General features: G+C 51.8%; 4 protein-coding genes across 4 annotated transcripts; 3 read left to right on the top strand and 1 right to left on the bottom strand.

Moving 5' to 3' along the window:
* Positions 1 to 390: 390 nt before the first annotated feature.
* Positions 391 to 2,034, top strand: DSM5745_10930 (DEAD/DEAH box helicase; the record flags this gene model as incomplete). The annotated part of the gene is made up of 1 exon (XM_026752946.1): positions 391 to 2,034. One exon carries the CDS (start codon positions 391 to 393, stop codon positions 2,032 to 2,034), a length of 1,644 nt encoding a protein of 547 aa, XP_026598584.1.
* Positions 2,035 to 2,752: 718 nt separating this feature from the next.
* Positions 2,753 to 6,678, bottom strand: DSM5745_10929 (C2 domain protein; the record flags this gene model as incomplete). Its single annotated transcript, XM_026752945.1, has 5 exons — positions 2,753 to 4,261; positions 4,308 to 5,795; positions 5,850 to 6,224; positions 6,280 to 6,315; positions 6,364 to 6,678. 5 exons carry the CDS (start codon positions 6,676 to 6,678, stop codon positions 2,753 to 2,755), a joined length of 3,723 nt encoding a protein of 1,240 aa, XP_026598583.1.
* Positions 6,679 to 8,365: 1,687 nt separating this feature from the next.
* On the top strand, positions 8,366 to 9,355 carry DSM5745_10928 (uncharacterized protein; the record flags this gene model as incomplete). Its single annotated transcript, XM_026752944.1, has 2 exons — positions 8,366 to 8,501; positions 8,610 to 9,355. The coding sequence occupies 2 exons, from the start codon at positions 8,366 to 8,368 to the stop codon at positions 9,353 to 9,355; spliced, it is 882 nt and encodes a 293-aa protein (XP_026598582.1).
* Positions 9,356 to 12,200: 2,845 nt separating this feature from the next.
* Positions 12,201 to 14,485, top strand: DSM5745_10927 (acetate--CoA ligase; the record flags this gene model as incomplete). The annotated part of the gene is made up of 6 exons (XM_026752943.1): positions 12,201 to 12,239; positions 12,304 to 13,548; positions 13,603 to 13,863; positions 13,919 to 14,048; positions 14,097 to 14,371; positions 14,423 to 14,485. The coding sequence occupies 6 exons, from the start codon at positions 12,201 to 12,203 to the stop codon at positions 14,483 to 14,485; spliced, it is 2,013 nt and encodes a 670-aa protein (XP_026598581.1).
* Between the last annotated feature and the right edge of the window lie 1,060 nt (positions 14,486 to 15,545).

Below are 15,545 nucleotides of genomic sequence, written 5' to 3'. Positions count from 1 at the left end.
AAGCAGCTAAGAGCACACCGTAGATTGAGCCTCCTCAGGCTGATCTATACAGGTCACATGACCGTCAGGAGAAAGTGCTTGGCAGGAGAGAACGACCGAAATCTCTGCCGCAACAAAGATTTATTTTTGATTCACCAACAAAGCCGCTCTAGGTGAAAGAATCTATTCCAGTCACTGATTAGACTACGGTATCTATTCATAAATTGCAGATTTCTCGACGTACTTATGTGGGCGCGAATTCTCCCTGTCCGCGGACTCATCTCCAATCTCAACTGCACTGCTAGACTGTCTACTGGTAGACTCACAGCAACACATCACATCAATAACTGCAAACACAGGCTCAGCTACAAACACAACTTTAGCTACAGAACCTTCAATACCTCATCCATCATGCAGGGACCATCAGAAGGCCTAGTGCCGTACAGCAGCATGGCCGGCAAACTCGACCAGAAGCTCTTGCAAGCCCTCAACGTTATGGGATTCGAGCACATGTCGCCTGTCCAGCATAAAGTCCTCACAGAACTCCCCAACTGGCGGAGCGACTGTCTCGTGCAAGCAAAGACTGGCACTGGAAAAACGGTCGCCTTCCTGCTACCCGCACTGCACTGCTTAATACAAGGCCAAAGCCGAGTACGAAAAGGGCAAGTCGCCGTCCTAATCATAACACCAACCAGGGAACTCGCACAGCAGATCACGCAGCAATGTGACCAGCTTACATCGCAGCTTGGCGCGCCGCTCGAGTGCCATTTTGCTGTTGGTGGAACGGCAAGGGCGTCTGCGCACTCGCGGTTTATGAACGGCTCGCCTTCGATCCTTGTAGCTACGCCCGGCCGACTAAAGGATTATCTCTCTGATCCCGCAACCGCGGAGAAGCTCAATGACATTCAGACGCTTATTCTCGATGAAGCGGACAGAATGCTCGAGGCTGGGTTTTTGGTCGAGATCAAGGAAATCCTTAAGCTCATCCCGCCCAAGAGCGCCGGCTGGCAAGGTATGTGCTTCTCAGCCACAGTCCCGCCAAAGGTCAGAGACGTGGTCAACGTTGTCCTCAAGCCAGGATACAGCAGCATCTCAACCATAGACGAGAACGAAGCACCTACCCATGAGCGCGTGCCACAGTACCACGTCACCATCCCCTCGGTCGTCGACACATTCACAGCGCTCACCTCGCTCCTCAACCTCGAAATCCAAAAGGCCTCCAAGATCATTGTCTTCGGCGTCACTGCCAACATGGTTGCGCTCTTTCACGACCTCTTCGTGCAAGGCCTAACACCACTCCAAACCTTCGAGATTCACTCGCGCCTCTCCCAAGCCGCCCGTACGCGCACAACAACGCAGTTCAAAGAAGCCGAGTCAGGAATTCTCTTCGCCTCCGACGTCATCGGCCGCGGCATGGACTTCCCGAATGTCGACCTTGTCGTCCAAGTCGGTCTCCCGTCCAGCGGCGAGCAATACGTGCACCGCGTCGGGCGAACCGCACGCGCAGGCAACGACGGCCGCGCCATCATCCTCCTCACAACGGCAGAATCATTCTTCCTCCGCAAAAACTCCCACCTTCCCATCCAGCCGCACCCCGAAACAGCCGCCATCTTCGAAAAGATACCCAACTGCAGCTCCGCAGTAGAGACAGCCATGCACGCCATCGACGAAACAACGAAGCAGCGCGCGTACTCCTCGTACATCGGGTTCTTTGCGGGCTCAATAAAACCGCTTGGTCTCGATAAGGCGGGTCTCGTGCGTCACGCTAACGACCTCGCTATCCGTGGCATGGCATGCCCCGAGCCACCCGCCATGGACAAGAAGATCGTCGGCAAGATGGGGCTCAAAGGGGTTCCGGGCTTCAATTATGCCACTCCAGCGGAGTTGGCGGCTAAGAAGGCGCCCAAGAATCGCCCTCAGGCTAAGGCTAATGGCAGCGGCAATGACACCCCGCCAACGGGGAAATCGCGGGATGCGTTGAGCCCTCCTAATGGAAGGGGCGGACGCAAGTACGGTGGCGTTGAGAAGAAGGGTGGTCGTGGAGGAGGTCGTTGAATGGGAGGAGCTGGCCGTGGTCGTGGCGGCCGTCAAGGTGGAGGTGCTCGGGGAGAATAGCGTGCGGGCTCTAGGAGCTGCTCTTAAGAATCCATTGTCTTTTCGATATCTAAGATGCCCCGAAACCGGAAGGGAGGAAGGAGGCTGCTAAAAGCTGAGGAGCAGCACTGTCTTGTATTTAAGTGAATCGTGCCGTACCATGACTCGTTGACATTTGCACAGTTTGCAGCGTCCTGTTCGCTCGCATCATGACTTACATGCTACATTGGTTGGATAGAGGTAAAATAGATAATGCATGCAATTTTCCATCTAGACAGGTATGCGCCAGATGGTCTGCCAAGTAAATAAAGTGGCCACAAAGCCCGAGCTGTTACGCGAACCCTATAAACAGTGTAGAATCGTAGATATGGAGGGTCTCCACTTGAGAAAAACCTGTACAGTTCAAGCCAAGCTAGTCTGCGAGACTCGTTGGTTGTCTAGCTTTATAGATGGTTGCTGGGTTGGAGTCAACGGATTGAACACACCCAGGCACGAATTGAGGGGTTAAGTAGACTACTTTGATACGTACGTGCTCTTTACTATCCATTCCATTAAACTGCGTAGATATAGGCACTTCCAAAAGAATCGAATACCGATTTGATATCATACACATACGCACGCATAACAACAACAGAAAAGGAAATCGTCCATGTCATGATCATTCCCGTTGGTAGGCAATCTAGCTCCCGGTCTCCGTCTCAATATCCGGCTCCCTGCCAGAGAGATCTCCACTAAAGTGCTGCTTCACCCTCCGGAGGGCGTATTTGGCCTCGTCCTTTGCAAACTGCGCGTTGCGAGCTGGCTTCCATTGCATCAGGCCGCGCTGCTGTCGCTGCTCGCTACGCTTGGAGGCGCGCTTTGACGTCGTTGTCGAGCTGGAGGCTGCTGTGTCTGTCGTGCTTACTGTGTGTACGGTGGATACTTGGCTGTTGCTGGGGCTAATGCTGGTGCTTTGCGAATAGCTGGTGCTCGGCGCGGTGCCGTTGGTGGGCTCGGTAGTGGCACCGGTGCCAGGCTTTGAGGCGATGGGGTTTGAGGGGTCAACGATTGCGTTGCCTACGTCATGTTCGCCTTCAAGCTCATTTGAAGAGTCGCTGGTGTCCGAGTGCGCGTCGTCGTCGTCTGGTAGGTGCATAACGCCGTCATCTTGCGCCGGGTCTCGGTTGCTATTGTGTTCCTGTTCCTGTATCTGGGCGAGAGGGTCCTGACCAAACGCACCGCTCCAGTCCTGGCCCTCCTTGTCGACCCAACGGCGGCGTTCCTTGGGATCGGCGACCTTGAGAATATCACGGCCCTGGAGAAGTGATTTCTCGTGCATCTGTTCGGTACGCTCAGGGACTTCAGCAGAGATGTGCCGCGGACGGACGCCCTCGGCCATGCAAGCCTCCCATGTCTCAAAGGTTTCGCGCGAGTTGTTATCGACAACAAATCGCTCGTGAGACTCGTCAATGCCCGGGGTGAATGTGCAGCGGAACCTGAGACGGCCGATCTCGTGGATATCCTCAAGGCCTGGACTGCGTTTTTCCTCGAGGTTTTCTTCGGTAATATAGTTCTGCGTCAGACGCTTTCCGTTCTTAGTTTGCCAGATCGGGATGTCGACGGGGGTATCTTCGTTGTCGACGAGGTGTTGGAGCCAGAGGGTCGCGTAGCCCGTGGTCTGACGCTTTCCTTGGGTGACGAACTCGAAAACGACGGGAGACCGGTAGCGGTGCTTGACAGGAAGGCGCAGATCGGTGTTGGAGAGATCGAAGGAGACCGAGTTATCTGCGTTGACGCTGCATACATGCCGAGGGACTTTGCCGCTGCTTCCTCCTGTGCGCACACGAATCTTGGCTTTGTGGCTAAGACCTTGTGCAGTGATATTTCCGGTGAATTTAAAGGTTCCAACATCCCATCCGAGCATTTGCGGGGGCAGCCTGGTCTCGACGTGTCTGAATAGTAGCGAGATGCGGATTCGACCAAACCCAATTCCTCCGTCTAGGGGATACCATCTGGTAACCTGAGAGCTTGTCTGGAAAAGTTCGGAAAGTTTCAAAGGGACCACGCCTAGGATAGGATCGTGCTCTCTGTATCTCTGGTCTCTGACAGTCACGCATACCACCGCTGAGCGCCAGTCGCGTACGAATCGCTCTGTTCCGGCGTTGAATATGGGCTTCGAGCTCAAGGCTTTTGCTCGTGTACGGTAGACCTGCGCAGACGTTAATAACGAAAATTATACGAAGACAGTGACTTACAAGTTCGTCGTTCAGCATGATCTTGCAATAACTGGTCGGCAAGTCTTCACCTTGCTCCTCGGTGTTCTCTCCAAAAGGCTTCGCTGGTTCATACTCTCGTCCTTGCCTGTTACCGTTACTCCCTTTGACATTGACCAGCTGGAGGTTGACGATCTGATGCACGATGATACTGAGAACACCACTTGGCCACAGGGGATCAGGTGGGGTATGCGTAATGGCCTCCTCTTCCTCGCTGGTGATGACACCCTTGTCGTCCTCGAATTTCTTGTCACCCTTCAAGTTCTCTGGCAAGTCCTTGATCTTGCCGTCGGTCCTCAGCTCATTCCTCAGTTTAGGCTTGCCAAAGAATCCGACTTCCCAGTGCAGCTCACCGGGCATTTCACTTCCCTCGTTCATACCCTGTAGCTTCGAGACGTGCTGGTACATACGGCATGGGTGTTGAATCATCTCGCGAATGGGCAGCTCGACCTTGCCAACAATATCATCTGCCGTGTGACGATCCGAGTCCCAAAGCTCAACACTGAGATTCTCGTTTGCTTTGATGAGCTCTGCATTGACAAGTAGGGCTGCAGTCTCTTCCCAGACCGGGTTTAGATCATCGGTGATAACCCGCGTGCAGTACATCGGCTTTCCGTATTTCGAGAAAGAAAGGTTGATATACGGGTCGCTGCCACCACCCTCACTACCACGCTTGTCTTGCTTGCTCAAACCCACCGCTCGATGGATGCGAATCCACATGACTCCGAGGGCTTGTGTATCCTTGACAACATCGTCGCCCTTGGCCAGCATGCTGAGATCCATTGTCATTGACTTGGGTGCGGCGAACATACCGCAAGCAGCACCGATAGCATAGTTGACAAAGTTGGAGATCAAAGGGAGGTTCAGAACATTTACCCCTGTTCTGAACATTGGCATACAACCCGCTCTGATATGCGGAATGCCGGCAAGACTAAATGTCAGGTCCTTGACGAACGGCGCCTCAGGGACCAATTGAAGTCTTCCACGGACTGTGCCGACCATTTCTATCAGCTCCACGAAAACTGGGAACGGTACCCCAAAGAGTCCGCGAACTCCAAGATAAAAAACAAGATGCATGTGCATGTTGCGAGCTCTAGCAGAAGCGCTCTGGCCGGTGGGCTTCGCATGGTAAGCGAAAGACGCCTCAAAGTTGTAGTAGCTGCCACCTTCCTCCAGGGCCGCCGCTTCGTCTGGCTCCTTGTTTTCCTCATTGTCGCGATGAGCGTTGTCTTTCAACTGTTGTACATTTTCATCCGGAAGTGCCCGCAGACTCAGCAGTCGTATCGGATTGTTTCCTTGGTCGATTTCCGCAATGCGAACGTTTTCGATGACACCAGGTGATGAGGCTTGCATAATATCTTCAATAGTATCAGATATTGGTGCTAACATGTCCGGGTTGATCAGGCCCCAGATAATTCCCATGAATGTGTTCATCCATTCAACCGACTCTGGTATAAGATTGGCCGTTGCCTGGAATGCGTGCATCAGAATCTCTGCTACCATCGCCGACCAAAAAAAACTTACCGTTTGTCCACGCAATTGTTCGCTACTCCATTCCATCTCTCTCCCACTGCGGATCACTTCCTGCACCCACAGCCACACGCCGCTAGCAATGCAGAAAGCCAGAGGGAAAAGACCCCAGTATGACGCCCCGAACGTCCGGCCTAGAACGATGATGGCAGCCGATATACCAATGCATAGACTGTTTCCTCGCTTCTCCAGGCTCTCAAACATAGGCTTGAAGGAGATCGTCGGGGTCGGGTGGAAGAGAATATTCGTTCTCTCGCCATGAATGGGAACATCGGAAGTGGTACCCTCCGCGATAGGGTCTGGCGGCGCGGTAATGTCTTGATTCTCTTTGTATTCGGAAAGCGATTGATTTGGATCGGTCTTTACTGGCTTCATCAGAGTATCAGCAACCATTGAATCGAACTACCAGTATCGGGTAACTCACCGTATCTTTACCGAGATTGGCATTGGGAACAACCAGCTACATTTAGTCAGAACAGAACAATGCTTGTAAAGGACAGTTTATTACCTTTGGATCCTTTACGGGCTCCATAGCGGACTCGTCCAAGTCCTCGACTTCAATTTCCTTCCCGGTTATTGGATCTGTGGCCTCTCGAGTCCTGCCCTTGCCCACCTTCTGCGGTCGGTGTGGGACAGTACTCTCGTATTGCTGGGCATTTTGTTGCTTCGAAGCGGCTGACTTCTGATGGGCTTCACGGTCTGCCTGGTCTGCCTGGAGACGTTCAATGAATCGGCCGATGGTTGGGACGGGGTTGTTTCCGCTCCAGTGCTCCCCAACGCGGTGTTGGTTAGGGGAATTGTTCCCCGTTGGGTGAGCAGGCATGCTGGGTAAGTTGTACCGGTTCCTGAAAGCTAAAGCTTGAATAATATGTTGATAACGGTCAATGGTGAGGTATGAACTCAGTATTCCTAGCTTCCAGAGCTAGGTAGGGTTTGCGGAGTCGGATGTCTGCCGAAAGCCTAGATGGTCTGGTAAAAACGGAGGAAGAGCTGGTGAAGGGGACATATCAAAGGCCAGCCAGCCCTACCAGCAGGACTACGTCACTGGATGAATTGGCTCTGAGTCTGGGCGATGTGCGTATGTGGATGGGGATCTGGGACTTTGAGACTGCCGTTAGTGGACCGGTGATGTCACCACCACGATCTAGCATAACTCTCCCCTCGAGACTCTTGACCTCAAAAGGCTGCTTTCTCCATATTGCACCAAATTTCTTGATTGGAATCATTGGATTTGCTGATCTCGCATTTGCTTTTGTCGGTGCCTAACAGACTAGCTCGTGTGGGTTGATGTTATGATTGTCGCCAGATCGAGCTTACCCACTCTATACTACTCCGAATATATTTCCACTCTGTCGTCAGCCGAGAAATCTGACCCTGTTTGTGGAAGGTCTAGAAAAACAAATATATAACCTGCAAGTGTCTTCAAAGAAACCCTCCCCGACAAGACTTTGGACTGCGTGTTATGATCCTGCGCAGTCCCAAGTCCACGATACACTACATCTCGCTTTCGTCATCCAATGTCATCCCACAGGTTCCATACAGTAGGATACCTATCAATTCGCTGTTTATTGGACTAATAGGCCCTCAACTTAGTCTAACTATACTTCGAAACGTTTACTCGGTCTAATTAGGAATAGTAGTTGACTTGGCCCTATTTTTAGTTGTTGGGCCTGGGCTAGGTCAAATATATATATTAACCAATACGGAGTACATCGTACCGCTTAGGAGCATAGTAGACAGACAACGCAGCTGAGATGTAGATTATTCAGCTGCGAACAGCGTGAATTAAAGCCAAATTATTCCAGTTATACCCGGAGACAAATTTAAGGCATTATGAAGTTTTTGCTGGGTATTTGCATTAGGGCCACCCTACAGAGTACTAGTTTGAGCTGCCTGATTGTGGTGATCTGCGGTCATTGGGGCTGATGAGCAATTCCTGCATACACCAGCTTCCCCGGAGAGATCAGCAATAAGGTTAAGGGGAGAATTTGACATTGAAATTGCAGCTGAAGCAGAATAGCTCAAGAATCTTGTCTTCCGCATCATGGACGGTACAAATGAGATTATCACCAGTGAGAGCAAGAAGCCGGCATAACAAATACCACTAGCTTATCAAATTGCAAGAAAGGCCTTAAACAGTGATTACGCGTAGTTCCAGCTGTAAATTCGAAGACGAAGCCCAATGTCTAATTCCTGGGGTATATTTGTTGCTCTCTTTCTCGTGGCAGCGTGAAGTAGATCTAGGCGCTATACCCGAAATAGAAGACCACCATCTGCCAGATGATCGGCGAAATTCATCTTCCACTTCAACACAATCTCAGGACAATATCGCTATCCACGATTTTGAGACGGACAGCCCACAAACGGGATCTGTAATATCTCGACATCGCATCGCCTACGTCGCCACATTTATCGGACACCGAGATCTCAGAGCGCTTTCCCGTTCGCGTACCTGATCAAATCACACAACGTCATTGAACTCGCCAGCCATCGCCGGGTTTCCATTTCCAATGTCTTCAGCGGAAGAATCTCCAGCCCAAAGGGCAGCTCGTCTGCGCCGTGAACGCCGCGAAGCTAAGATACGAGAAGGAGGAGCATCTCGATTGGACAAGATTACGAGCCTAAGCGGACGGACTCCCTCCAAAGGTACAACTCACATCATTCATTCCTGGTTTTGGAACAGCTTAAAACAGCCACTCCTTACATCGTTCCTTTGTGGTCTGTGGGATAAACAACTGATTCTGTGTTGTACAGATCGTGAGGATGCCTCCCCATCCCCATCCCCACAACCTCCCACTGCCATGCCCGCCGCGAGCCCCGAACCACGACCTACCCCGCAACAACCACAGCAAATACCCAGGCAAGCTCCGCCGCCGCCGAGTGTCGAAGATTCAAACCCAGATGAGCTCCGCCAGCAGCAAGACGCTCTCCGTGCTCTCCTCCGCCAGCCAATGCCCTCCCAGCAAGATACCGGCGAAGAAGACCCGACTATGAAGCTCCTGAACTCTCTCATGGGAGGTATGGGAGGCTTGCCAGGCGCAGTCCCGGGTGCCGGCCCTGGTGCTGGCGCGGATGCGAGCGGGGATTCTCCGGCAGGCCTACCCCCGGGTTTCTTTTCCTCACTCGGTCTCCCTCCTTGGATGGCGGACGCGCTTGGCACCGCTTCCAAGCCACAATCTGAAGAGCAGAAGAAGGCCCTTCTGACTTGGAAGATCTTACATATCACATTCTCGGTGGTCCTCGCGATCTATCTTTGTTTTCTCACGAGTTCGTCGGTTGCGATGTACGGCAGACAACCGCCGCCTCCAGCCACGGCGCAGAACCCTTTCCTCTACTTTACGACTGGAGAACTTCTGCTGGACAGTGCAAGAATTATGACCAAGAATTCTGGACCGCCTGGGCCGTTCCTGTACATTCAGCTGCTGCGGGATTATATCCGTGATGGTAGTATTGTTCTTTTCTTGTTTGGTATGGGCTCTTGGTGGAACCAAGGATGGTGATGGGTCATACCCTTGACATGATCTCTTTGTTTGTCTGTTCTGAAGCGGCAGGACTTGTGCCCCTCTCAGATACCTATAGCGACTATTTATTTGGAAGACGAAAAAATAAAGCTTGGCTGAACGAATTTACCTAGAATGAAATAATGTCGTTCATGCCTCTAACTCAATTCTTCGACAACTTTCCGTGACGTGATTTATCTTGGGAGAAGGCATATACAGACAAAGTATAAGTACCTACATGCTCCGAAAACATTGAAATAAGCCCTTTAACTGTGGGGACCACCCGCACACTCCCACTCGTCCCTCAATACTATCAACTTTCGCGATAGTGAGCGTTGGATATCCCGAATCCCACAATCAGCCCACAAATCTGAACGACCATATGCCCATAGCATGCTGAGCGCCGGTTCCCACACTTACTATACACCCCTCCCTCCCAAGTCCCCAATTTCGCGTTATCTCAAAGTGGTATAAATATGAGGCTTTTGGCCCACGAACCAGACCGGTCTGGAATCTATATTTCTGGACCTGCTGATAGCAAGAGGATGGAATACTCTGTTTGCCAGATACAAACATCAAATAGACATGATATTGGATCGGACGCATGGCAAGGCATACGTAATATGCCAACTACTAGGATGATAGTAGGATTAGTATACATAGTCTCTAGTGGTGTGATTGCCGTCCGTCCGAACCCATGGGGATTGAGAGAGTCTTCGCCTGTCGTTGGTAGGTGCAACTCGTATGACATCCGTCGACATATGTATTCTGCTGCAGTCTGAGTGTACGGCGTTTTATGTTATCCACCGATGAGGGCCAGTGGGGGGATTTTGTGGGCGAGTGGGAGTGGGAACTATATACTTTACACGCTGGGCGATTTAGTGTGGCAGTGGGGAGGATACGGGAATTCCGAGAGTCAAGGATATATATTGTTAGCGATCAGCGCATGCAGCGCGAGGAAACCAAGCATAATAACGATATGTAGTATGCTCATAATGCTCCGTAGATAAGCATGGAGTAGTTTGATAGTTTCCCACGAGCTCAGAGTGGGACGAAACTGTGGATGATGGTCGATGGACTACTACGTAGCATGGAGTAGATTCGGCATCGGAGCACCAATGCACTATACTACGGAGTAGACAGCGTCTTGGAGTAAGGAGGCACAGAGCTGGATGATCACGAGCAAGCAAGGAATGATTGAAGAAAACTCATATGAACGCGATGTTGATTGCTTAGCTGGTACACTATATAAGCCGCGGTTTTGCTGTGTGAGAATGTACGTGATTGGCGAGCCCGGGGAAGCGTTGATGAGGCACTAATTTGGTGGAGAGATGCACTATGTTGGAGGTCCGAGCCGGCAGTTTGAGATTGACCGCGATGCTCGTAGCGAGGCTTGATAGTGTTAAGCCGCGTTCTGCTTGGCCTTGCGGGTCAACTTGCTTTGCGTGCCCACTGCCCACTACCTCCGGCCAAACTGCCTGGTTGTCGCAAGCTCGAAGCTGGCGCAAAATGTCGCTTGTGGTTGAAACTACCTTGACTACTGTGCAGCAGGCATTCCGTCGTACGACCCAAACCTTGGATCCCTGCTACTAGTAGTGGCTGGGCTTGCTGTAAGCCTATTATGAGATTGCTTACTACCCTCCTCTGAGGCCATGCGGAACCCAAATCCCTGTTTGATTGTTCCAGTAGAACAATGTCGAGCTGTTGCCATCTTCCCCGCACCTCTAGTGTACTAGATGCTTGGCTGGCGTTCTTGTGATTATCCCTCCGTCCGGGGATCAGGCACGCCCTGATTTGCCGCCCAATCCAATGGGTTCATGCTCCATGCCCGGACGAATCTCGCTCTCTTCGTTGGAAATTCGGACAAACGACCTTGTCTGGGGGCTAAGGCATACCCTCGGTCCCTACCAGTTGATGTAATTAGCGTACCACAGTTGACAGATGTCTCTCGGCTTGAGAGCGTGGCGGATCGCCCCGGAGCAACGGAAAACAAAGAAGAAAGGCGGCCAAGCCCCGCATGGCCGAGTCTGTGCTGAGTTTAGTTCTGTGGAGGCGGCGAATGACACTTGAACCTCTCCGGCATCGCTCATGCAGGGGGCGATCCTCTCAATGTACCTACTCTGCCGTGTAGCATTATTGTGAGGTGCTCAATGAGTGCCTCAACAAATCCTAGGAGCTGAGCAACTTCAACAGGCAGTGGTTCAGAACAGATAGTCCTAGACAGACAAAGCCACTCAGTGACAGTAATGCTAAGTCTCTGACAGGCTGGGGAAAGCTACCACTGAACCGAACCGGCAAGCTGACGGCCACCCGGAAAGGGACCAACCTCACGCCCACGGTCGAGTCGGGGCCGGGGTATTGTTCTCTCTCGTTAGAATGGAAAGTCAGTCCTTACCCAAGGCTAGGTACCCTAGGCTACGCATAATTCGCCTTATAAGGGAGGCATCCCCTCCGTCCGACAGCCGGACAGCGGGCCTCAACAATTAATTCCATTAATTCCATTTAGCCCAACACAACATTAAATACCATCCGGCGCCCTCCCTTCTTGACAATTATTCCGACACTGTATCTCTCTTCACCTCTCCTCCTCTCCCACATCCAGCATACTTCTCCTCTCCTCTTCCTCTCCTTCCGATCTCGACGACTCTATTACCCCTCCTCCTTGAGCTACCCCACTACCACTGCAACGGTAAGCTTAAATCCCACCCGCTGTGAACTCACGTGCCAGCACTGCTCTGCAGGCCTCCCCCCACCAAGCAGCCTCATTTTTTTCTTCCGTCTCTGGGTAGTTTTTCTGATTTTTCTGGGAGTTCAGAAACCTCGAGATTCGCAATTCCTCTTCAATATGAGTGACGGCCCGATTGCACCTCCCAAGCCCTCCGTGGTAAGCGACAGCCCTGGACTCGAGCTGCTCGGCCAATGGTTTTTGACTAATCGTGCGCGGTCAGGTCCTCGAGGCCCACGAGGTCGACACCTTCCACGTTCCGAAGGCTTTCTACGACAAGCACCCCTCTGGACCCCATCTCAAAGATCTCGATGAATACAAGAAGCTCTATGAGGAGTCAATTCGCAGCCCCGACACTTTCTGGGCTCGCAAGGCCCGAGAACTCCTCACTTTCGACAGAGACTTCCAGACCACCCGCCTCGGCTCATTGGAGAACGGCGACGTTGCTTGGTTCCCCGAAGGTCGACTAAACGCTTCCTTCAACTGCGTTGATCGCCATGCCATCAAGAACCCTAACAAGGTCGCCATCATTTACGAAGCCGACGAGCCCAATGAGGGCCGAACCATCACATACGGCGAGCTCCTTCGCGAGGTGTCTCGAGTTGCCTGGGTCCTGAAACAACGCGGCGTCAAGAAGGGCGACACAGTGGCCATCTACCTTCCTATGATTCCCGAAGCCATTGTCGCCTTCCTTGCCTGCTCCCGTATCGGTGCTGTTCACTCTGTTGTCTTCGCCGGTTTCTCCTCAGACTCCCTCCGCGACCGTGTCCTCGATGCCGGTTCCAAGGTTGTCATCACATCCGACGAGGGAAAGCGTGGTGGTAAAGTCATTGGAACTAAGAAGATTGTCGATGAGGGTCTCAAGCAGTGCCCCGATGTGTCGACTGTCCTTGTATTCAAGCGCACAGGCGCCGAGGTGCCCTGGACCGAGGGCCGTGACATCTGGTGGCACGATGAGGTTGAGAAGTACCCTGCCTACCTTGCTCCCGAACCCGTCAGCTCCGAAGACCCTCTATTCCTCCTCTACACCTCCGGCTCCACTGGAAAGCCCAAGGGTGTTATGCACACCACCGCCGGTTACCTGCTGGGTGCTGCCATGACGGGTAAATACGTCTTTGATATTCACGACGATGACCGCTATTTCTGTGGTGGTGACGTTGGCTGGATCACTGGTCACACTTACGTGGTGTACGCTCCTCTTTTGTTGGGATGCTCGACGGTCGTCTTCGAGAGTACCCCGGCTTACCCTGACTTCTCCCGTTACTGGGACGTTATTGAGAAGCACAAGGTGACCCAGTTCTATGTGGCCCCCACAGCCCTGCGTCTGTTGAAGAGGGCCGGCGATGAGCACATCCACCACCAGATGGCACACCTTCGTGTCCTGGGATCCGTCGGCGAGCCCATCGCTGCTGAGGTCTGGAAGTGGTACTTTGAGAAGGTCGGAAAGGAGGAGGCGCACATTTGCGATGTAAGCCGCTTTTCCCCCAGTAATTTTCACTCCGCTGACTTTTTAATTTTCAAGACTTACTGGCAAACCGAGACTGGTTCCAACGTCATCACTCCCCTGGCTGGTGTTACCCCCACAAAGCCTGGCAGTGCTTCTCTGCCGTTCTTTGGTATTGAGCCTGCTATCATCGACCCAGTCTCTGGCGAGGAAATATCCGGCAACGATGTTGAGGGTGTGCTTGCCTTCAAGCAGCCCTGGCCTAGCATGGCCCGCACTGTGTGGGGCGCTCACAAGCGCTACATGGACACTTATTTGAACGTCTACAAGGGCTACTACGTAAGAATGCTCTTCATTCTATTTTGAGTCGAGATTGCTAACATGTCTGTAATAGTTTACCGGAGATGGCGCTGGTCGTGACCACGAGGGATACTACTGGATCCGCGGCCGTGTTGACGATGTTGTCAACGTTTCCGGCCACCGTCTGTCAACTGCAGAAATCGAGGCTGCGCTCCTTGAGCACCGTAAGTCAAAGCAGATGCTCAAACTCGACTAAGCTAATATTGCTATAGACATGGTTGCCGAAGCCGCCGTTGTTGGTATTGCTGACGAACTGACCGGCCAGGCCGTCAACGCCTTTGTTTCGCTCAAGGATGGCAACGAGACGAACGACCAAGTCCGGAAAGACCTCATTCTTCAAGTCCGCAAGTCAATTGGACCCTTCGCTGCTCCCAAGGCTGTCTTCGTTGTCGACGACCTGCCCAAGACCCGTAGCGGTAAGATCATGCGCCGCATTCTGCGAAAGATCTTGAGTGGTGAGGAGGATAGCCTGGGTGACATCTCAACGGTAAGATCTTATTTTCCATGACAAGTTGCCTGAGGCTAATTATTACTCCAGCTGTCCGATCCTTCCGTGGTTGAGCGGATCATCGCCACTGTGCACGCTTCCCGTGGAAAATAAGCTATAATTGCCACTGATTGAGACTTGAGACCCCATATATACCCATCAAAAGAGTGTCATGATGACAACCCGACCAAGTTGACTCGCCTGTCAACTATGCAATTGGATGGGTTTAGTCATGCAATCCATGACGCTATTGAGACTAGAAACAAGCGTGATATGTTTAATTGCTAGTTGTGTGATTCCCATGTTTTATTGGTCTTCGGAGCGGATGTTCTATAAATGACTAGCTATATCTTATGACATTTTCATTGTTCATGAAGTTTGCTACCTGTTTTATAGTAGAAAATCTTTAGACTGCTCTACTCCGTAGAACCTCGGATATGTACCTAGAGATTCTAAACGGCCATCTAGACTCTTAAGAAATTATCACTAATGTAGGCCTCGTCTCTTTCTGATTGGACACATTCAATGTGTGTTCATGTGATCCGAAGAATCGAAGCATTGAAGGCAATAGTAGGACCTGCGGGCAGTTTGAAAAAGCCAATGCCCTTGCTTAGGTAGCAACTTTGGGAGAAAAGGACCACTACTTCAGGTCATGTGAGCAGCATCTGAGTCAAATACGGCGAGTGAAGTCTCACAGCACACAATTTATATTAAGTTTCTGCCAGGCAGCATTAGAAGGTGTTCAGCTACAGATAATGATCTTGTTTCATTGGCAGTGCCGGTTCAGGCAGCAGTCACGTGGGGAATCTTAACACAGACAGCAGTCACAGCACTGAGCCGGATTACATACAATTACGTACAGATAGCACTCACTTGGTCTGATTGTGTATCATACTGCGTATTGTACGTGTACTCCGAGGCCACTCCCCTCTCGCCCGGGCTCTTTTCCATCGCGTCAGTTTCCTCACCTCAACTCCCTTCTGGACTTCTTAAGGTCGCTCTCTCGTCACCCCATCTCCCCGTCCTTCTGGACTCGTCAATATTCCCGCTCTGACGACATCTATCCGTCGGTAGCTGGAGTGACAATTATTTTAATTTAGCTTTTCTGTCTCCTTTCTCGCGATCGACATACGTCGAGGGGAAAAAAACAAACACCCTTGCCCGACCTTTTTTT

Source organism: Aspergillus mulundensis (assembly GCF_003369625.1).
Source record: "Aspergillus mulundensis strain DSM 5745 chromosome Unknown scaffold_17, whole genome shotgun sequence".
Lineage (NCBI taxonomy): Eukaryota > Fungi > Ascomycota > Eurotiomycetes > Eurotiales > Aspergillaceae > Aspergillus > Aspergillus mulundensis.
Note: the sequence above shows the minus strand (reverse complement) of the source record. Positions and strands in the feature narration are given on the sequence as shown.